This window comes from Sebastes fasciatus, chromosome 6, assembly GCF_043250625.1.
Source record: "Sebastes fasciatus isolate fSebFas1 chromosome 6, fSebFas1.pri, whole genome shotgun sequence".
Lineage (NCBI taxonomy): Eukaryota > Metazoa > Chordata > Actinopteri > Perciformes > Sebastidae > Sebastes > Sebastes fasciatus.
Genome location: NC_133800.1, coordinates 20,373,419 through 20,395,383, shown reverse-complemented (window position 1 = coordinate 20,395,383; position 21,965 = coordinate 20,373,419). Strand labels below are relative to the sequence as shown.

General features: G+C 42.4%; 1 protein-coding gene across 1 annotated transcript in view; it reads left to right on the top strand.

Moving 5' to 3' along the window:
- adgrv1 (adhesion G protein-coupled receptor V1) overlaps positions 1 to 21,965 on the top strand; it is a 113,878-nt gene that overhangs the window by 52,485 nt on the left and 39,428 nt on the right. Inside the window, exons 71-88 of the mRNA XM_074638292.1 lie at positions 35 to 274; positions 443 to 592; positions 1,162 to 1,382; positions 1,463 to 1,742; positions 1,881 to 2,024; positions 2,485 to 2,656; positions 2,899 to 3,040; positions 3,341 to 3,909; positions 4,015 to 4,278; positions 4,783 to 4,900; positions 5,011 to 5,182; positions 5,352 to 5,594; positions 6,831 to 7,238; positions 8,054 to 8,226; positions 8,375 to 8,621; positions 8,772 to 8,911; positions 9,858 to 10,018; positions 10,240 to 10,340. Coding sequence (XP_074494393.1) covers positions 35 to 274; positions 443 to 592; positions 1,162 to 1,382; positions 1,463 to 1,742; positions 1,881 to 2,024; positions 2,485 to 2,656; positions 2,899 to 3,040; positions 3,341 to 3,909; positions 4,015 to 4,278; positions 4,783 to 4,900; positions 5,011 to 5,182; positions 5,352 to 5,594; positions 6,831 to 7,238; positions 8,054 to 8,226; positions 8,375 to 8,621; positions 8,772 to 8,911; positions 9,858 to 10,018; positions 10,240 to 10,340 — 3,945 coding nt within the window. The remainder of the gene's footprint in view (positions 1 to 34; positions 275 to 442; positions 593 to 1,161; positions 1,383 to 1,462; positions 1,743 to 1,880; positions 2,025 to 2,484; positions 2,657 to 2,898; positions 3,041 to 3,340; positions 3,910 to 4,014; positions 4,279 to 4,782; positions 4,901 to 5,010; positions 5,183 to 5,351; positions 5,595 to 6,830; positions 7,239 to 8,053; positions 8,227 to 8,374; positions 8,622 to 8,771; positions 8,912 to 9,857; positions 10,019 to 10,239; positions 10,341 to 21,965) is intronic.

Sequence of the window (21,965 nt, the reverse complement as noted above, 5' to 3'; positions counted from 1 at the left end):
TCGACTAATTCAAACTGGTTCTAACTTCTGACAGGTTGCTTGGATCATTCGTGGCCCTAACAGCAGAGAGGTACTTCCTCCGTTCAATACAGACATTAGAGAGCCTGTGAACGGGTCCTTCTTCTTCAGGGATGGAGAGGAAGGTGCACGCGCCATAGAGCTGCGGATTCTCCCCCATGGGGAAGTGGAGGTGGAGGAGACATTTGTTATAGAGCTCAGCATTCTGTCTGGAGAGGTGGATGTTGATCCTCAGGCTGGTTCTATCACACTGAAGGTACTTTGTTGTATAATGCCTACAAGGTTGATTTCACCCTCATGAATCAGTTTTGAAGAAGGATTATCACAATTTGATTTCCAAAGTGCTTTTTCCTGAAGGAAAAAATAATAAGATGTAAGCCTCAGCATGCTACTCACCCCTACTCTCTCCTGATGTGTCTCCCAGATAGAGAAGTTTGGTGACCCAAATGGTATCGTCCAGTTTACTGAGGATGCTCTTCGAGAGCGTGTCTACAATGAATCCACAGAAGCAGAGGGCCCGTTCAACATTTCCCTGTTTATTACACGCAGAGAGGGTGTCATGGGTAACATCACGGTAAGATTACACCAATATTACACCTATTTTTTATCAATCATATCCATTATCAGTGCTTAAAGGCAGAATGAGTAGGATTTGCTACTAGACTCATACAAAAATAATCCATTTCAATCAAAACTTATGACCCACTAGAAGTGTGTGGTGGTGTCTGTATCTGCAGTAACCCTGTCCTCTGACTGCATTTTCTTATTTTTCTGTGTTTGGGACGTTTCTGTGTATCAACCTCTATAAGATGTAACGACCAGGTGCCAGATCATACAGTAAGCACGCATCCAAGAGGAAGCTTGCGGACACAGCACCGGAAAAATGCAAATATAGCCAGGAAAAATGTCAAGTGGACAAAACTCGTTCCAAAACGAGAATGTATCTGTGGTTGGCTTTCACCTGCTGGCGAGCACTCTAACCGCGGTCCAGTTGGGCATTTGCTTCTGGTGCCATTGAGCGTCCTGGTGTTTACAAACTGCATCCGACAAATTCGACTCATTCTGCCTTTAAACTAGCTGAAATTAATTTTTTGTTGCCACTGTTAAAGTTTAAACACAACCTTACTTTCTGTCACACCTCAGGTGCATTGGCAGATACAGAGTGACTCAGATGTAGCAGGTGACTTCCTAGCCTTAGCTGGCTCAGCGGTGATCCCGGAAGGCCAAAGGGATGCGGAAATTGTCCTCAGCCTGATGCCTGATACGGTGCCAGAGCTAGAGGAGCTCTACACTGTCCAGCTCACGGCTGTGGAGGGTGGAGCTACTCTGGATGCCAACCCAAACCTCATCAAGACACGCATCAGGTTTGTCATATTGACTTCCAGGTAAAAAAAAAGCCTAAAATTTAATTAACTTGAAATTAATCTTCCTCTCTCACCCGTAGGGTGCGTGCTAACGATGAGCCCCACGGTGTCTTTTCCCTGAACCCTGAGCAACAGTCCATAATAGTAGTGGGGTCAGGGTCTGAGGTCACCAGAACTCTGATTATGAATGTGACACGGCTTGCCGGGCTGTTTGGCAACGCTAGTGTGGGCTATAGGATCAGTGGAGGGATAGATGAAGTGATGGACATCGGAGAGATACTGGGAGGACAAGCTGAAGGAAGGCTGTTCTTGAGAGAGGGACAGGCCTTCAGTACTATCACTGTGCCCATCAGCAGTCAGGTAAGGGTGAGCATGCTTGTGCAGAGACAAGCTGAATTAAGACTTTAAAATTCTTTGAATGATTATAGAGTTCATAATTATCATAGTTTACCGGTATATTGTTTTTAGGCACTAGTTTTCCTGCTTTTCTCTCTGCAGGTGTTTTTGTCAGTGGGTGAGAGCTTCACAGCAGAGCTGACTGATGTCAGACTAGTCAGTCCTATCCTCGGCCCTCCGCCTCGTCTCCTTAATGAGGCCAGCGTTGCTACGGTGATTGTGCCCGAAGAAGCTGCCAGCTCACAGGTGAGTTGTGGTTGTGTTTTTTGCTTGTTTGTCGATATATGATTTATCTGTGTGGGAGAAATTGCCCCCTCTGCAGGGCACTCAGGATGCAAGACTTGCTACCTTGCTGAAAGACATGAGAGTCAATACACATCCGGTTATTTAATCATTCCTCTGCCACCAGACAACAAACTTGCACCATATTTCTCTGGTCCATGTAACACAGCAGATAACACATATATTTATAACAGATAACTTTCTCTATGAGCAACAGAATATTGTATCATACTGATGTGTTTAATCCCATGCTTGTATATCTCTCCTTACCTCTTATATTCTATTTATTTATGTATAGCTCAGTGCTGTGAGAGACAGCAGTAAACAATAAGCATTTTAATTTATTAATTTACCAGGTTTGATGGTAGAGGAGGTAACAAGATAACAGCATTATTAACTGTCTTCTCTCACATATGTTGTGCAGGTTGGCTTTGCCTCCCTGGCTCTGCAGGTTTCAAGTATTGAAACAGGGACATGTGAAGCAAAGGTGACACGAACGGGTCTGTTTGGGGACATCAGTGTGCAGTGGAAAGCTGGGTATCCTTCAGGACAGGCTCCTCTGGGGCTCAGACCGGGAGCTGTCACCCCGAGTTCAGGTAAAACAAAAACTGAATTGTCACACATTATCTCAAACCACTTGCATTATTTCTTTCAAATGATTTTAAGATGATTGAACAATCAATGATTTGATATAAAATGTGTCCCTATTTTAAATGTTTAGTAGTGTATGCCTTTCTGTTTCATTAATCTGGTGATCTGGCTGATACCAAGCACGAACATGGACTAATGACAGCCTGCATTCTTACTGTTGGTAATGTGCTACTTTCCTCATATTCAGGCTCGCTGACCCTGGCCCATGGAGAGAGGTCTAAAGCCATTTCTCTGACAGCTGTTGCTGATGCATCTGAGATGGCTTCCTATGCTATACACCTCACTGCTGCTACCTCCAGCTCTTCTGCAGCCAGTTCTGTCAAGCTTAGGTAATGGTTTTACAGTGGTCTGAAGTTATGGTAGAGTAAATACATGTTAACTCGGAAACCTGCTGCATATTACAGTTATTAGTTAGAGAGGGGGAGTATAACGTTTATGTATTTGTTTTTCTAAAGATCGTATATGTTCATTATCCTCCCCTTTTTAGTATGTACTGCTTCTTCAATTTCCTTTGCTTTTTATTCCAACACCCTAGGAGACAATTTCCTAACGTTACCATTTGAATCATGAATTCACATATTTGTCTATGTCAAATGTAGCCTCACTCTGATGTTGGTCTCCATGCACAGGTCAGGATTTACTGTGGCAGAAGTGGAGCCATTGGGAATCTACCAGTTTGCCCCTGATTCCCGCCAGCTGGTCATTGCAGAGGACATCCAGACTATAACACTTTATGTTCAGAGACTCTACGGTTCTCGTAGCAACACCACCCGCCTGTCCTATACGACGGTAGCAGGCAGTGCCGAAGCAGGAGAGGACTTTATTGCAGTGCCAGACGGCCGTTTGGTCTTCGACTCACCTCGCCAAACCAACTCTTCCTTACGCCTTTCAATACTTGACGACTCCCTTTCAGAGCCTGATGAGTACTTTCACGTCAACCTTACAGATGTTCAAGTACTTAATCCAGACTTAGCTTGGGCAGATACCTCTCCTCGCCTCAACCCTCAGCACAGTGTGGCAGCTGTCACCATCCTAGCTAGTGATGTGACCGGAGGAGTGCTGAGCATTGGACCTGGACTGGTGCAGACACCTGAGGACAGGGATGAGGAGACCCAGCAGGAGCGGCGGGTGGTTCTGAGGGTGCGCAGGTCCGACAGTGTGGTTGGAGCTGTGAGGGTTCGGGTCCGAGCATATGGAGGTGTGTGTTTGTTTTGTAGCACTGCTTTAAAGCTCCATTGTAGTATATGATATTGTACTTTACTGTGATGTTTACATTTTTGTGTTGCTGTGCACTTTTATCCAGATGGAAGTACAACACCTCTTCCCTTCACTGTGGACCCTGTTGGGACTCTTGCAAAAGAGGAACAGGACTTCCGCCTTGAGTCCACCATCGTGTCCCTTCAGGCTGGTCAGAATGAGACAGAGGTTATCCTCCTCATCCTGGATGACTCCGAGCCTGAGGGACAGGAAGTATTCTTCATTTACCTCAGTGATCCAGAGGGAGGAGCGCAAATCACAGACAGTCCATATCAGGGCTTTGGAGCTTTTGCCAAGATCACTATCCTTGGTAAAATAACGAGAAAAAGATCTTTGTTTGAGATTAAAGATAAAAAATAAGTAGTATTTATTGCTGTTTCGCTTGCAGTGTGTTCTAGCAAATAGATATGATGGAACATATTTATGTGTTGGTATGTATTCTGGACTGTATCATCTTCTGTTTATAGCTCTAGACTAACCCCAAGTGTGTCTTTTGGGTCTAATCAAATGGACCAGCAGACAGACATGTTTGTTATCTCAATGAGTGATTCAGTGTTCTTCTCCGGTTTCACTAATGCCATTTGATTTGCATCAGGTCACTGCTATATTAGTCCCCAGCTGCTATTTTGGTCCTCGCCTCTCACATAATCACTGCAGTGGGCAGATTATTTGATTATTCTGCCTGTATGATTGATTACAAACTAAAATGATTGTGTAATTGTCAGGTTATGAGGAAATTAATTTGTGCTCTTCATCTCTGTTTTTCTCCATTTGTTTTGTTCTTTTTATCCTTCCCTCTCTCTATCCACACCAGGGAGTGACTTCCATAACGGCATTGTAGGGTTTAGTCTTAACTCTCTGATGGGCCAAGTTCTGGATGAGGATTCAGAGAACAGAACTGCCCTCCTCTATCTGCAGAGACAAGAAAACAGGTAATAAAACAACACACTTTTTAACCTTTTGGTCAAAAGTGGAGAAATGAAACATCTTGCTGTCAAGATCTTGTTTGTAGTTATAGTATGCTCTTCCTCCCTCTGTTCAGAGCCTTTGAGGATTTGCAGGTCTTCTGGAGAGTTACCTTTAGCAAGGCTGCTCTAACTCTTGTCAACAATGGAGTCAACCTAACCAAAGAGCTGGCGCAGACTTCAGGAACTGCGCTGTGTAGGAGAGGAGAGATACTCTGTGCTCTCGCTGTGGATGTCCAGGATGATGAGGTGAGAGAGGCCCCCGGTGAAAGCAGTGCTAACTCGCTGGCCTTGAAATCCTCAATCCTACATTTACGAGGATAGATTACAAATTTGGTAGAATAATGATTTATCTGTGTATTCATAAGAAATGCTGTGGTGCACAAAATAAAACAGTCACCCATCTGTGTTGCCGTAGGAACCAGAGCAGCAGACGTGGTTCTTGGTGGAGATTTACCAGGTGGGTGCTGGGGCTACCATTAATGAGACCACTCGTTTTGCCAACATCACCTTGGCGGAGAGCGACGATCCACAGGGCATTATGTACTTTGCCGTGGGTCACAGACTGCCCATCGCCACCCTGATGACCACGAGGCTCAGTCTCCAAGTCTACAGACGAGCAAGCACAGCTTCAGTCATGTCTGTACAGTATCGCACACTGGTAAGTAACAAACACGTGTGTGAGTAATTAAGCACAAGCATACATATGAATACACACATACGCACAGTAAAATATGCACACAAACATGCACTGTGCAAACGATTGAAATAGTATTTGTAATTGGTTGAATTTATGTTCAACACTGCTATTTGACTTATTTATTGGAAGTACTTTTTGTTCATTCAGCTTTGCCTTGGAGGTGTCATTCTGTGTAGAAGGAAGTCCCGATGTGATTCATCATTGCAACACCTGAACAATGTTTCTTTGTTTCTGTCTAACGTGGTTATGTTGACCTGATTTATCACGAGTTTCAGCAGAAACAAATCTAATGATTTACTGGTCTAACTTGTCTCTTTCATAACACTTAGAATTATTTAGGCCAGTTAGAAAAACTTGATAACTTGATCATGTCATGCTCTGCGTACTACATCTGAGCACTAGTGTTGGGATGTACTGCACAATGTTTTTCCTTACTTGTTTTCCTCATGAAAAAATCTTGGAAAATTAGAGGAATGATGAGGACATTTTAATGCTTACTTCTTCTAAATTGGGATACTTCTTCAGAGCAGTTTAGAGGAAAATTTAGTCATAGTTGAATTCTAATTGTAATGCAGAAATGCTAGAAAGACACACCAAGAGTACCAACTTTGCCTGATATAATGCTGATACACAGATCTTTTGAAATGGAGGGCCATGAACTAAATTGCATTTTGTAGTTATTTTTCTTTTCATCTGATATACTGTCTGTATTAATAGTAGTTGTGGTTTATTTGATGTTTCCTCCTCTCCCCTTTGATCTCACTGCCACCCTCCTTTTCTCTGAAGCATCATGATTAGAGATATCTTTGCTACATGCAGCTCAGGGGCACGAAGTGTTCACTGGCACGCTCACTTTTTGATATTGGAGATCAAAGTTAGGGAGTGTCTAGTGCGCTAAACAAAAACCCCACTGAGGCACATGGCCAGGTCAACTCCTTTCATCTATCAGAACTAGAGCATATAGCGAGACAAAAGGATGTTTGATGCATAGTAAAAGCCTATTTGGTTTACTCACACAACATGGTCAATTTCACTCATCTACATGTGCTGTTATTGGAATGCAGACCATCAAATGAGAATTATGCCTTTAATCGTCTAGAGTGGTTTGACGTTTTCTATTTGTGTTAATCATGTAGGTTTATTTCGCAAAACAATGGTGACTCAATCCAACACGAAACCTTTCTGTTTCTCCTCTAGGAGCTCCCCAGAGAAGAGGTTGTGGGTCCCTTTATAATCCGGCCTGCTAAAGCAGGGATGGACTTCCCTAAACAGGAGGGTAGGCTAACCTTCAATGTGGGCCAGCGTAACACATCATTGGACATTTCCCTCACCCCTGACCTCGCCTCATCCATGCCCACGCCGAAGCGCTTCCAGGTGGAGCTCTTCAATGCTACAGGGGGAGCCAGAGTGCACCCTCAGTTTGGGCTGGCTAATGTGACTCTGGTGTCAAATGCGACAAGTGAAGCTGTGTGGCTTTTACTGGACCGGTTGCATCAGCCTCTCAACTCAACTATATTGAACCAGGTGCTGCAAGGACTGATCGATAAGGTCTCTACACCTCTCTATCGTGAGCAGATGGCCGCCGTGCTCGAAGCTCTGGGGAAGGTAAGAGGGTTTGAGACTGAGGACAAAAGCGTTTCCTGTAAACTAATATCAGATAAAGGAGCAGATAAAACTGTGGTAATATATAATACCTAACTGTTCTATCTGCTCCTTCACAATATCATGCTAGAGTATTTGTTAAAGCTTAATTTTTGTTTTAATCTTTCTAGTAATATTACTAGCGATTTTCTTCTGAAAGCACAGGTCGTTTTCTCCAGCATGTCATCACATTGTCCAATGATGGAAACACTTGCTTCTGCAGGATTTGATTTTTTCACCACACTCTGTGTCAGACAGATCTACGCTTAAGGGCATACATAACCCCCACTCTACGACTCTGACAGATCTGAGGACCAGTTTGTCATCTGAAAAGGTCCCAGTTGTCACTATATGAGCGCTGCTATTACCACGCTGCTTTGATGTTAGAGTCTACATATTGAGCTTTCTCAGCCCCCAGACAAGCGGAGACACCACCGTAATGTCATGTGAAGGAGTGTGCGGGGGGCAGAAGAGAGAGCAGAAATGAGTTACACAGCATGAAGATACGTGGGAGCACAAAGAAAGAGTAAGAGAAAGGAAGGAGAGTGTAGGGAAAATGGCATTAATTCACTATAAAAGCTGCATAACACTGAGGCCTACACCAAGGAAAGTGACAGAACCAGGAGGGGTGGAAAAGATAAATGCAGCACTCAAATGAGGATCACGAATACAGATTTTTAGAGGGATACACTTGCAAACAAGAGCAGAGCAAACCGTTACTCAATTGCTAAATTTCTCCATCCATCTCTATCTATATACTTCTGTTTCCTCTGAGCCAGGTGCTTGCAGAGGCAGAGAGGGCTCCTCTACACGGAAGTAGCCGCAACTTGACCTACGACCTGCTGTGTGCCTTGGCCAATCCCAGCAGAGACGACACCCGAGGCCTCAGCCACCTTGCTGAGGTGGCCGAGCGATTTGCATTCTCCCTCCTCACGCAAAGTCAGTGTGAGATGTGAGTGTCCCATCTCAAAAAGAGTGACGAGTATAAGGGAGATATTCCTATTTTAAGATGCTGAACATGTGTTGATTTTACAGATGCATGTTACAGCATGTTTTCATGCTTGGTATTATAAATGTTTTTCTTTGTGTGATTTCTCCAGAAGGCGCACCATCCTGAAAACATGTCCGTATATGACCATCTCTGCCTTCCAGTGGTACCCCACGCAGATCAATGGATACAAATTCAGGGGCCGTAATGCAGACTTCTTCCAGCTGCCGGACACCCTGCTGGCTGTACCAGCAGCCTCGACTGCTGACTGTGGCAACCTCAGTCGGATCCAGCTGACCGAGTTCAGAACTGAACACTGGTTTCTCACCAATGATACAAACACTGCTCTCAATGGGAAGGTAGGGAAGCACTGACATAGTTATTTGCCTCAAATTGTTTTATTTCGATTTAAAACAGCAGGTGGCAGTATTACTCCAGGTTAAACTAGCCATTCATTTTTTAGCTGGTTCCACAGATGAGCCCTCATCTCTTCTTCTGTTTACATCTAGGTATTCTCAGCCAGCCTCCAGGACAGAAGGTCACGACCCCTAGAAGATGGCAACGAGGTGGTGTACCGTATCCACACCCCTGGTCAGCAAATTAAACCAGGCCGGTCTCTGTGCCTTCTCTGGAACCAGACCACTGCAAAGTAATCCACCACAGACACAACAGTTCAGATCTCAGCCATTCTAAATTAACTTAAAACAGCTAGTTGACACTCAAAATGTTTCTATTCTTGATGACATGAACATGTTACCTGGTAATGGCAGGGGTTGTTTATTCTAGTGTATGCCTATTTTTTTCTTTTAGTAATTGTTATTTATCTCAAATAAGTTGTTTATAGCATCTCTCTGGCAATTTACACACATTTATAACCATCTAAAATTGTGACCCTGCGCTCACCTCTGTCTGTCATCCTCACATTTATTGGGTGAGGGAAACCAGTTTTCTAATTGAATGGCAAAAGTGCAAGTGCAGCCTCTCAGTGAGGCCTATCTGTGGCCACGGGGGAAGTCACATCATTGTGTTTAATATCTGCACTTTTGGTCTGCTTTGCTCTGAATCCTCCCACTTGGGAGTCGGTCTGTTGAGGACATTCCTAGGGCGTGAAATGGGACTTGGCTGGAACACTCTGTTACAATTTATGAATTGGCAGGTTTGGTTGGGCCGGAACAGACTACTTGGACGATGTATCGCAGAAAAGGAAAACAGATGAGAGAACCGATATGGAGGGAGAGCAAAAGGTGGAGAGTGAAGCTGACAGGGAAAGGTCAATGTTGCAGTATGACGTTCTTGGTGTGAATGGAAGGTCAAAATAAAAACGGTTAGAGAGAGAGAGAGTTAGTTATGTAACCGAATCCGGCACAAATATGATTATAATATTCTGGTTTGTCACACGGCATCTTTAAAGAGCAAAGGTGACCACAGATAAGACTCAAAGAAGCCAAAAACCCAGAGAGACAATTGCACATACTCATAAACATGATGAAACGTCAGGCCTTGCCTTATTATTTGCCTCACCTGTGTTTTGTTGTACTCTGTTGTAACAGTAGTCATTATCTTTCTTTTCCTGCATCCTCTCCTCTCTCCTCTAGCTGGTCATCAGATGGTCAATACTGCAGGGTTGTGAATGAGAGTGGGAACTATGTGGAATGTGCCTGCTCCCACTTGTCTATCTACACAGCCTACGCAGAGTTTGCCACTCTTGCATCCAACAACGACGCCTTCTACACCTCGGGATTTATCTGCATCTCGGGTACAAAACACATTCTCCCTATGTCTTCTCTTTTTCATATTGTCTCCCCATGTTTTTTTCTGCACTCACTTTCTACTTCCATTTCTCTTCAGCTTTCTCTCTGATGCATTCCTTTCATATTACCTCCCACATTGCTATAAATAGCCACTGTTGATTTATATGAATCATTTGTTAATTTAACATTAATGTTGGTTCCATGTCTTCCACTTCTCCCTCCTCAGGCTTTGCATTGGCCATTATATCCCACGTGCTGTGCTCCCGTTTCCCTATGTTCGCTGCCAAACTGCTCACTCACATGATGCTGAGCTGCCTTGGAACCCAGGTAATACAGTTCTGCTCATACTTTATGTAGTACTACAGTGCTTTACTAGACAGGCCGCAATGAGCACTAACACCCAGCTTGTAAAGGCTGAGATCTTCGTGGTCCCACACCATCTGCATTAGTTTCTTTGGCATTTTCATCTAATCATATCTGTAGATTCTCCATATGGCCGTAATGTAGATGGATAGGGAACCTTTGGAAATTGTTATGGAGACATTTATCTCTCTCTATGCTATATGGATCAATAGCTCACACACATTAAGATGGCTGTAATGTGTGTAGTGCAACACACACTTTCAATTTCATACTGACAGAAACATAAAAAACACACATGTTCTGCTTTATATTAGAATATATTGAACCTGTACTGAGTGCACACACACACACACACACACACACACACACACACACACACACACACATACTGCATGCTACCAGCCCTTCGTGCTAGCCACTAGACGTGTCACAGGTATTTTCTTGGAAATGTGCATAGGCGTGAACACACATCATCCAATGTCATTGGTTGCGTAGTTTGCGGGCCGCTGCGTCCTGACAACGCAACCATGCCCCCCGCACCCTCGCCCATTAAAAACGCAAGCTGTCACATAAGCAATGAGCGAGATAGATATGTGGCTGCAGGTTAGTCCCGACCATGCATGTGTGTGTATGTGTGCATGTGTGTGTGCGTGAGCGAGTGCGGGACTGGTAATTTTCCACTGGTCCCCCCTCCATTGGTTGACAAACACGAGCCCCTACTAAAGCAGACTGTCGTTGGGGGCTGACCACCTTGGGCTCAACCTGTTTATGGCCCAGGCAGAGCCCCTGAACCTGAAAGGGTTTTGGATGGAAAATTCCGTCCTGTTCTGTTTCCTCGTTGGTACTGTACTGCACGTTAAGGCCTTCTTCCCTGGATGCGCACGTGTCTGAGATTGTGCTATAGTTTATCAAATACATGGGTGCATTTCTGTGGCCTTCTAGTGAAGGCCAGTTGATGAAGGCCTGGATGAATTGCAGACAGTCAAACTAAAGGCCTAATGTGCATCTATTGTTAAGATGTACCCTCTGAGTGGTCGTCTGTTACTGCTGGGAATATTTTGGAGGTAATGAAGGCCTCATAGTGCAGGATGTGCTGAATTAAAATAGACCTGTGGACGTCATTGTCTTCACTTAAGTATGTACTTTGCCCTAGATCTGGGATTGCCTGCTAGAAATAGAAAAACACATAACTTCCTTTTTATATAAATGCATGGGAGCTGATTTTTTTTTTGCTTTTCTATCCAGTATTCTTATTACCAAACAAAAAAGTAGGTCTACCAAGAAGACTGAATGTGCCTTACTGACTGAGTCACTCTTCATTTTTAAACATGCATGCCCAAAGTGATGCGTGCAGTGGACTTGAAACATGTGATGAGTTGTCATTATAATTCAGTGTTGTGTTTGGTCCTTCTGGAAATCACCTGCCTGGCACTATGACAATCTTACCCCACATCCATTGTTTTAATAGGAGATTTTAGAAACTACATGCAGAGGGTCCAATAACATTTCAGAAACTGAACGTTGTCTGATTCCGTCTGACGAAGGAGGCCTCCTTAGTTGGAGTCAATCTGCTTTATTTTCTGAATTGAAGCTAAGTGATGTATTTAGAGGCTGAGGGATATTCAGCCTCTTCTCAGGAAAAAAATCGTACCATATAAATATATAATCAAAGCAAACTAAATTAATGGGGACTTTTGGGATACAGAATATTAATATTTCACATGTAAACAGTACTTGTTAAAAGCATCACTGTAGAGATCAATTTATATTTCTGTTTGTTTTTTTGTCCCCTCTTAGTCGACTAAACCGTCGTTTTGGTCTTAGTGGACTAAGACTTATTTAGTCGATTTGTTGTTTTTTTTATGCTTTTTTCATGCTAAATGACATATATCCTAGTAACTTATGAGCACATCTCTGATAAACACAATATTTAAAGTGGTGCTTTTGTGTGATTCTTTGTGGAGAAACTCAATTTTACAGATCTGTCGATTAAATCAACTAACTGATTAGTCGACACAATCGTGTTAGTCGACTTAGAATTTCCTTGGTCGAGGACAACCTTAGTTTTTTGATGTATTTGAAGTTTGACATCTCCATCTTACATTGTCATAAGCATGTATTTGTCTCGGAAGGTCATCCTGTCTTACCACAGAACCAAATCATCATTGTTGTCTGTTGAAGGACATTCAAATATCTGTAAGTATCTGTGTGACTCCATATCTCGGTAAAACTGAGTCTGTAGCTGTTGTACAGCACTACATGTTCAGTCAAGTGACATGTCATTGGTAGTTTGAAGCCAATCCTCTGTTGTCGTTGAACTTGTTTATCTTTTGTCTTTTTGAATTTGGGATGCATCCCAGCTTTATATTTACAGTCGACAGCAGGCATTAGGAAGTGATTAGTGTTAAATATCTGTATTAAGGCCAAAGATCTTGCATCTTTGATGGACGAGATGTAATCAGTGACAGAAATGTCTCCTGAACTTGTGGGTCTCGGCCTTGTCCTCGTGCCTCACCATTGATTTGAACTGTCAGGTCCAGTTCCAACCACCTCTGACAGAGAGGGCTCTCCATCTGTGGTGGCCGGGCTGTAATTAGTCACTGACGCTGCCGGTTTGATTTATTCTCTCTGCAACAGCTACAGTCAGCTAGAGAGACCAAGAGTAATATCCAACCCTTCTATGGGAGTCTGAGAGTTGAGAGCAGGTGGAGGGCACGGAGAAGGTGGAGGCTCGTAGTTCAATTTAAGTAGTTTCTGATTGTCTTACTGTCTCAGTATTCTGGCTGCCATCATTTTTACCTCTAAAGTTTCTAGTTAGAAAATGACACAGACCTGAGGGCACCAAGGAAGGCAAGTAGACGCAAGAGAGGAGGACGAGAGAGCTTGCAGGACAGAAAGAGGAACCGAACATTTGGCAGACTTACAAGATTATTAATATGACATCAGCATTTAGTTTCTCTTCTTATCTTGTTCCCTATAAAGTTTCATCTCTTTGTTTCCAGAAACTACTTATTTTGACATCCTCAGATTTGCTTTGATTGTCTAAAAATATATTACAAGACAATAAGCTACATTAATTAATAACTCTATTGTCAGGGGATCACCAAAACAAAAAACTGTGGGCAGTATAATAATAATAAAACAAATTAAAATCTATTCATTATGTGTACTCATTGCCATGGGGAAAGTACTGCAACTCAAACTGCAGAGTACATTCTGTAGGCCTACATAGTTTTAGTAAGATAACTTTAGATAGATCCAACAGTGTTTCAGATATAGAAGCAGGTTATTGAAGGTGTCGGAGGGTCAAACTGATCTGGTTTTGGTGTCAAGACACAGACGTCAGACCTCCTACTGAGAGATAATAATGATTCGTTCCATCCACCACCTCAAGGGAGAGCCCTCTCGCTGTGAATGATTGTGGCTTTGTGTGTGTGTGTGTCTTTATCACATCAGAGGTTGTGCGGTGACAGTCTCTAGCTCTGGCCAGCAGTTTGTCCTCCCCTCAGCAAGACAACTGAAGATTGTCTGAGTAGAGTGGAAATTTACCCAGTGCATATGTACTGTGTAAGTGAGCCTCACCTGGTCGTATGTGTGTATGTTTGTTAGTGTGCATGGGATTTGGAGTATGTAAGTACAGTCTATATACACCTGCAAGTTTCCGTGGGGTTATTCCATCCTTATTTCCATCCACATAAGCTGCATTGATATGCAAATATTTTACGAATTTAAGTGAGAATTGTATGTGACAATGAATCATATGTTTCTAGAACATTGTGAGTCCATCTAAATTAAACACATTGCACAACTTTTCTCCAATTTACCGTGCTTTACTCCCCAAATGTTTTCAGTATCTTGCCGTGAAGAAACTTGGCAACGGAGCAAAACCACACAGAATCTGATCTTTTGATTTGGACTACAGTTAAATGTGGTCCTAAATGCAACAAGATCAAATAGTAAACTCTTAGATCAGTATTCATGCGGCTTTGCTGTGTCTCCAGGGGACAGATCACTGCCGTTATAAGTCTGTATTAATTTTAACAAAACATAAATCAATGGCAGTAGAGACAGCAAGGTCACAAAGTTGATGGATTAGAGGCCTTTAAGACACAACTAGATGGCTGATGGTTTCATTTAGCTTTTTATTTGCAACGCTTCTCTCTCCTTTTCTCATCTCTCAGCTCCTAGGTCACTTCATCATCCTATTTTTAAAAACGGTAGTTTGCATCCTAGCAGGAAAACTGATTTGTAATTGTATTAACTTTTAGCCAAAACTGACAGTTTCCCCAGGAAGACCCTGCCCAGCATCTTGGCTCTGTACTCCATAGCCCTGTCCCAGAGGGCGTGGATCCTACTGGTACTGGTTTTGTTTCCCTCACTAATTCCCTCATTCCTGTTAGGATTACTGAGAGGCAGTTTGCATGACCAAAATGTACCCACTGTCCGCACAGAAACAATCTCATCATCACAGCCACTTCCTCCACCCCCTCTGTTGAAACAGCTCTTGTCTGTTTACTTAATATAAGACCCCTTGCTAATAAGTCTTTTATCTGCCAGGATTTTATCATGACCAACAATATTGATTTGATTTTATCATTACAGAATCTTGGATTAATCCTGATGAATGTGCTCCTCTCATTGAGTCATCTCCGCCAGAATTATTATTTTTCCATCAGCCAAAATTGAGGCGGTCAAGGCGGTGGCCTTGCAGTGATACACAGAAATGATTTGAAATGTTCTCCAATCTCACTTGGCTGATTCTCCACCTTTTAGAGACTTAGTTTTATTTTAAAGAATAAATTGCCTATTTTATGTGTTTTTATCTATAGAGCCCCTAAACTTAGTTTAATATTCATGTTTGTTGCCCCTCTTCTTCCTCATTTACCTCTGATTTTATTACATTTTTAGATTCTTTTAATCTTACCCAATATGTCAAGCATCCCAGCCATTACAAAGTTTATACACTTGACCTTGTGCTCTCTTGTGGTTTCTGTGTGGAAAATGTGAATTTGGTCGATTTGGCTTTCTCTGATCATAACGCAGTGCTCTTCCAGGTTCCATTCCTCTCTCCTGACCCCAAACCACCCTCACTGATTTGCTACCGCCCTCTAAATTCAATCTCTTTTCCTCGTTTCTGTCAAGCTTTTACCACCTCAAACACATTTTTAGTACCAATAAACACCAGGGCCTGGCTCTAGAGGAGATTGTCACGTTTTTTAATGGTTCTTGCACGAATATTTTAAATTCTGTAGCTCCTGTTAGATGTAAATCCAGAAATGGAAGAAGGATAAACACAGAACCTCCCTTGCTTCTCTTAAAAATTGGATGTCTACTTATCAGTGTGCAATCAAAGGAGCGAGGAACTCCACTATATGTTTCGCAACTTATCGCCAAACAGGGTCATAATCCTAGATTCCTCTTTAAAACTATATGATTCCCCCGCTCAGTCAGCCAGTTGAATCCTCCCCAGAGAAATGGGAAAAATGTCTTCATTACTTTTACAACTAAACAATGGAGATTCGGCAGCACTTTAACACAGAAGACTTCTGCCCACCTCTAACATCTACCCACTTCAGTAAAATCTCTCTGTCAACCTTGGAGCGCACTGTTGCACGTTCAAAATCATCCACCTGCCCTTCACACTGCATTCCCATTTGGTTTTTAAAAGCAGTATTTCAGACGGATCCTCTATTTTAAGTCATCTTAGACACATCTCTAAGTTGCCATTTTTTCCAAGATATCTTTCATGACCAACAATCACATTTAAAAAAAGTTTCTGTCTGTTTTTCGCTCTCTACACAGCATTGGCGCTGCTCTGGTCAAGGTCACCAGTGACCTCACTGCTTGCCGCAAACACAGGCCTCTCCTTGACCTCAGCTCAGCCTTTGACAGAGTGGACCACAATGTCTTAATCAGCTGTCTGAAAAACTATGTTGCCATCAGGTCTTTCTGTGTTATGCTTGGAGAGGCATCCTCCCTTTGTGCTCCTCTCTTTTGTGGGGTGCCCCAGGGGTCTATTCTGGGTTCCCTCTTAGTTACTATATACATACTACCCCTAGGACAAATCATGCTTAATATCATAATAACATAATAATGATTTCATTGTAACGTGGCAACATGTTCTCGTCCCAACTCGTCACATACTGCCGCTTTGTCACGCCCCTTGGAGTCACTTTAGGTTTAGGCAACAGAACCACTTAGTTAGGTTTAGGAAAAAACTACATGGTTGGGCTTAAAACTACTACGTTTGTTAAGTGAAAATGAAATTGTACGTTGTGAACACTGGACAGGAACGAACAGCTGATTGTAACCTGAAAGTGAAACTTAACGCTCTCCTGGATGAAAGCCACCACCCTTCCCGCCCGCCTTTGTGTGCCTACTAATAATGTTAAAAGAGAGACCCGTAAAACTAGGTGTACTTTTTGAGTTGCCTTTGATGCTCAGGTGGCTAAAGTGGTGCAATCCTGCTTCGCCCAACTGAGACATTTAACCAAGATAAGGTCATTCCTTTCATCTGCACATCTAGAAAAGGTCATCCATGCTTTTATCTCCTCCACTCCAACACGCTTTATTCTGGTATCAGCAGGCGAAACATCCAAAGGCTGCAGCGGATACAAAACGCTACTGCCAGGATTTTAACTCGTACTAAGAGAAACGACCAAATCCAATCCTTGCTGTCCTTCAATGTCTGAGGATCTCAGACAGGAAAACTCAATATCCTCTTTTAAATCTCGTCTTAAAAAAAAACTTTTATCTTATGGCTTTTTCTCAGCTGATGGTGTTTGTTGTAATTGATCTTGTTTCATATCTATATGTTTTGGATCACATTTACTTTTTATTATTTGTTTTTACTGTAAACTACTTTGTTTTGAAAGGTGCTATATATAGATATATTCATCCCTTTTCCTCTAGTTTCAGAAATAAAGTAGGGGTTGTTTGTCTTGAGGCATGGCCAAAGAGATTCCTGAAAGAGAATGAAATAATATTTCCTAGCAGAACATGGCATGGGTTACTGACGGTCTTTCCAGGAAAAGGTGAAAAAGTGTCAAAGAAGTTATAGTTCTCCTCTAGGACTGTATGCCAGTACCTGTAGTGTCACTAAACAAACCGTAAAATGTACAACTTTGAGATAATCACAGTCCAGCCCCAGTCAGTTTAGACCTGTTATTTCAAAACGATCTGATTATATTGAAAGTCTGGTCAAATACAGAATTGGATTTTGGAGACGTGTGAGTGCTTGAACACACGTATCCAGGTGCCGATGTGGGAAAGGAAACTCTAATCTCCATCTCTATTGCAAACAAAACACAATTTAATTTCTCCTCCATTGTAATTAAACAGCCCTCCAGGTCCCAGACAGACATTCCCACACACTCAGCGATGTGTTTACCCCAGTGGTCCCAGTGCTTTATTCCAGTATCTGGGAGGTGTTTAGGTGACTCTGAGCTCTGGTTATAAAGGATTTCCTGTTAGCTCTGGGACTGGATCCAGCATTCAGACGTCTGCGCCTCAATCCACAAACACACACACACACACACGTACACACACACACACACACACACACAGATACACGTGCATGAACACTAACTTCTATCCCCCCCTATACACCACCCCCATTTCCGGTCTCTGTGCAGAATAAAGAAGCTGTGTGATTGCTGTCAAGATTCCTTAAAGTTCCTGTTTGTCGTCAGCGTGTACTCTATGAGTGCGTAGGAGGGGAAGGTTAAGTTTTGGATGAGCGTGCATGCAGTTTCTCAGCTCTCCGGGAAAGGGGAAGTATGTATTGCGTAATCCAAGACCTTAGCGTGTCCTTGGCTGTGAGATCAACACAAGTCTTTGTAAATGAAGTGAGTGACTGCTTTTCCTGAGGAAGTTTATCTGTTCCCATCACGACTAATTAATCATTAAATCAATAAACAGAGATTGTTTTTTTTTTGTGTGTGGCCACTTCTCTGGTTGACGTCAGAGAACAGGCCTATCTTATCGTACTCTATGCTTATTCCCACAAGTGTTTGGAAACAAAATGAAGGGGAAAAATGAAAAGAAAACATAGTATTTCTTCCTCCCGTCCACTTTCAGACAATTGATTATTCCAGTATATTGTATTCAGATAGAGATAGATTTCATTTTTGCTTAGCTATTAAAAAATAAACAGCGAGATGTATAGCATGTTCTTGATACGATTTTAATGCAATTCTAAGCTCTTTACTGTCTGTCAGCCCGAGCTAATAGCAGGCAAGTGATGGAGGGGTATAAAGTATCAGCAGTCTGGGCCTGAGTTACTGTGTGTGTGTGTGTGTGTGTGTGTGTGTGTGTGTGTGTGTGTGTGTAGGCAGGACAGTGGAGAGGTGAAGACAGTCTCTCGGGAGACACATTACGCCGTACTGGCTAGTCCAACACCTTGTGCCTAGTGTTGCCCTGACTCGTCTCCTCTTCATCTGATCCGTCTCTGTTCAAGTCAGCAGCATCTTTCCTCCATACAACACTCACTGTTCACTGTGACCTTGTCTCTTTTGCCTAATACTGAAAAATCTGGCTAAGCCACACAAACAGCTCATTTTTTGCTCGTAAATTCTCTTTCATGTCTTCATTTTCCTGTTATACTTTCATCTATCTTTCTGCCCCTCTGGCTTTTCCCTTCTCCTCCCACCCAACCTTTATTTCATAAAATGATGAGTAATGTCCCTGTTTCTATTCTTCGTCTACTTTATCATTCTGGCTGCTGCTGGGCTTAGCTGGATGCTGTGACATTACGAGCTGCAAAAAAGACCGTCTCACTCCGTCACTCCCTCTCCTTCTCTCTCTCTCTCTGTCTGTGAAAGTGGCCGGGCCCGTCCTGCGTGACTCATCAGTTTGACCAATGACGACATTTTCACATGTTGATTATCCCTAAACTGGTTACAGACACTCGACTTAGCCTACTCTCAGAGAATCACCAGGCATCCGGATGTCTGCCAGCACCATTTATGTCAAAGTGTGATAACATCATCAACAATGGAATGACGGCTCGTCCTTAAAAGAACCCTGTGGAGTTTTCTTGTAAATATGTTTACATACAACACACTTTCCTTAAGGCCTGTCAAATGTGTTGAATGCATTTATTTCCCGAAAAACATTAACAGCATTGAAAGGGATGCTAAACTGAGACTTGCAAACACACCTATCGGTATAGTAGAAAGCCTACTGCTTAATCATGTTGCATTATGTTGCACTAAACAACTTCACCCAATGGCTATCCTTTATCAACCCATAAAATCTGCAACACAGAATTAAAAGCTCAGCTAACGTCATCGCCTTCTCATACTGACCTTCTCTTTGTCACGATCAACTTAACCACAGATCAGACGTACTTTATCTCTTCCCTTTCATGAGGATATGACGCGATGTTCAACTAATTTGTATAATCAAGCACTTTCCTGACACACCGAGTACACTCGTATACATCAATTTCTTGTAATAGACCATCCTCTGTAGCCCTCACCCACGTACTGTTGCACAAATACCTTAAAGGTAGCAATTATTCTTGAATCGGTGTAGTTATTTATCTACCGGGGTGGTCTTTTGATGATGTGGGCCATCTTGTCAGTCCAGGACAGGTTTCCGTGGTAAACTATTGACCAATAATACGAAACTGGTTATGTTCAGTCATTAACTCTCTTTGTTAAATGGATTATAAGGACATAATGCCATTTAGCTGTGTAGTATTTGCAGTATTTATAATATGCATTAACTGTGCTTTTGCATAGGTGGCAGGCAGTTATATTTTTGTGTCTGTGGTCACCTCTCTGTACCTATGCCAATTGATTTGCTGACATCTACAATGTAAGTTGGATTAATGGTATTGGTTTTCTTACCATATATTGTACTGCCTGTGGCAGACTCTGCCCTTTCTGGACTCTGGAAGTTACAGTACACAGTTTTTTTGCCAAATGTGTGTTGTCCTAACAGCTGGTGACCGTAGAAACACTTCCATGAACTTTCCTCTATTTCCAGAAAAAGCTCAGTAAACAGCAACAGGAGGCTTCAGTAGCCAGTTAGCAGTTAGTTCTTGTCTGCCTTGTCTGGCACCTGACACGAGATAGCACACATACAAGCTGTCAATGCCTAGGGCAGTTATATCTGAGGTGATGATGGGATATTTCGGTAACACACATCTTGAGACAGTTTAAGAACTCACTGTGTTAAGTCCATAAATACAAATTCACATAAACATGGTTTTTCAGCTGCAATATGTAGTAAGTTTATATGAAATGTATGTTTCGGAGGCTCACTGGGACCGGGCACTTACAGAATATCTGAATTAACAAAATCCATATCCAACAGATATGACATATTACCTCCTTTGAGCTGTAACACATTGACTTCCCATTCATTACCTGCTTCAGTGGGTAAAGACAATACAATCAGCAGACAGATATTTGGGCGTAAAATCACTTGTGGCAAGTCAAGTCGAGGGCTTGTATCATTTATCACTTGCTGGCATCCCTGTAATCATATTTTACTTTTAAGACAGGTTCATAACTTCAAAAAATTAAGACCAAGGTGTGGTAAATGTGTTGGTATATATAAATATGTTTAGTCATTGTTGGTCTGCTTAGTGCTGTACTTTCCAAACTCTCCATGCAGCAGCCGGCACCCTTTACCTGATTCTGTGGAGTGATTCAGTTTGTCATCAAGGACTTTACCGGACAGGCTGCTGACGCTGTGAATGATAAACAAAGTGGGAGCCTACAGTTGTCAAAGTCCCCAGTATCCTGCTCTATTTTTGGAGTTTGACAGCTTGTCTTGGCAGACCTTTGTGCGGATAGGGGAATGAACCTTAGAGGTTTAGATAAGTGAAAACACGGTTCACCCTGAAGCTATTGAGGTCAGTGATGTTGCCATTCTAGCTCGATGTTTGCACTAGTTTTCTAGGCTAGGTTAAACTGGATGTCTCCCAGTCGTCGTAACATATGCTGTCTCTTTTTACCCATATTGTACAGTTAATATTTCTATTGACATGAAGTAATTATTTGTGACGATCTGTTGAAAGCCTTTACTGCCATTAGAGGGTTTTCTCGTGCCTGGCAAACTGCAACATGAGAGAGAGAGAGAGAGAGAGAGAGAGAGAGAGAGATCTGTGATGCCAGCTTAATGGCCAGAAATAGAAAATGAGAGCCGCCTAACTTCCTCAAAGAATCAGGAAATGTTGAATGGAGGAAGGAAATGGCGAATGGTAATCAAATCTAACTGTATCTAAGGTCTTTTGTTCTTGGCTCATGAGCAAATTGTAATCAGTCTATTTTGTCAGTTTGTTTTTAGCTTTGTCTCTGGAATCTCTCTTATCTGTGAGTATAATTTAATAATTAGAGTTTAAGACGATGACAACAGCAGACGCGCTGCTGATTGCGAGTGCATTAGCTCACAAACAAAACATACGACAAAAAACACACGGCAAACATACACAGATAAACACATATTCCAACACATTCATGTAAATATGCTCACACACACAAATATTGTCAGCTCCATGATGTCACAGTTAGGAAACACATGCATATGCGTTAATGAATGCACAAATCTACATAAGCATACACAGATGGCCGTATG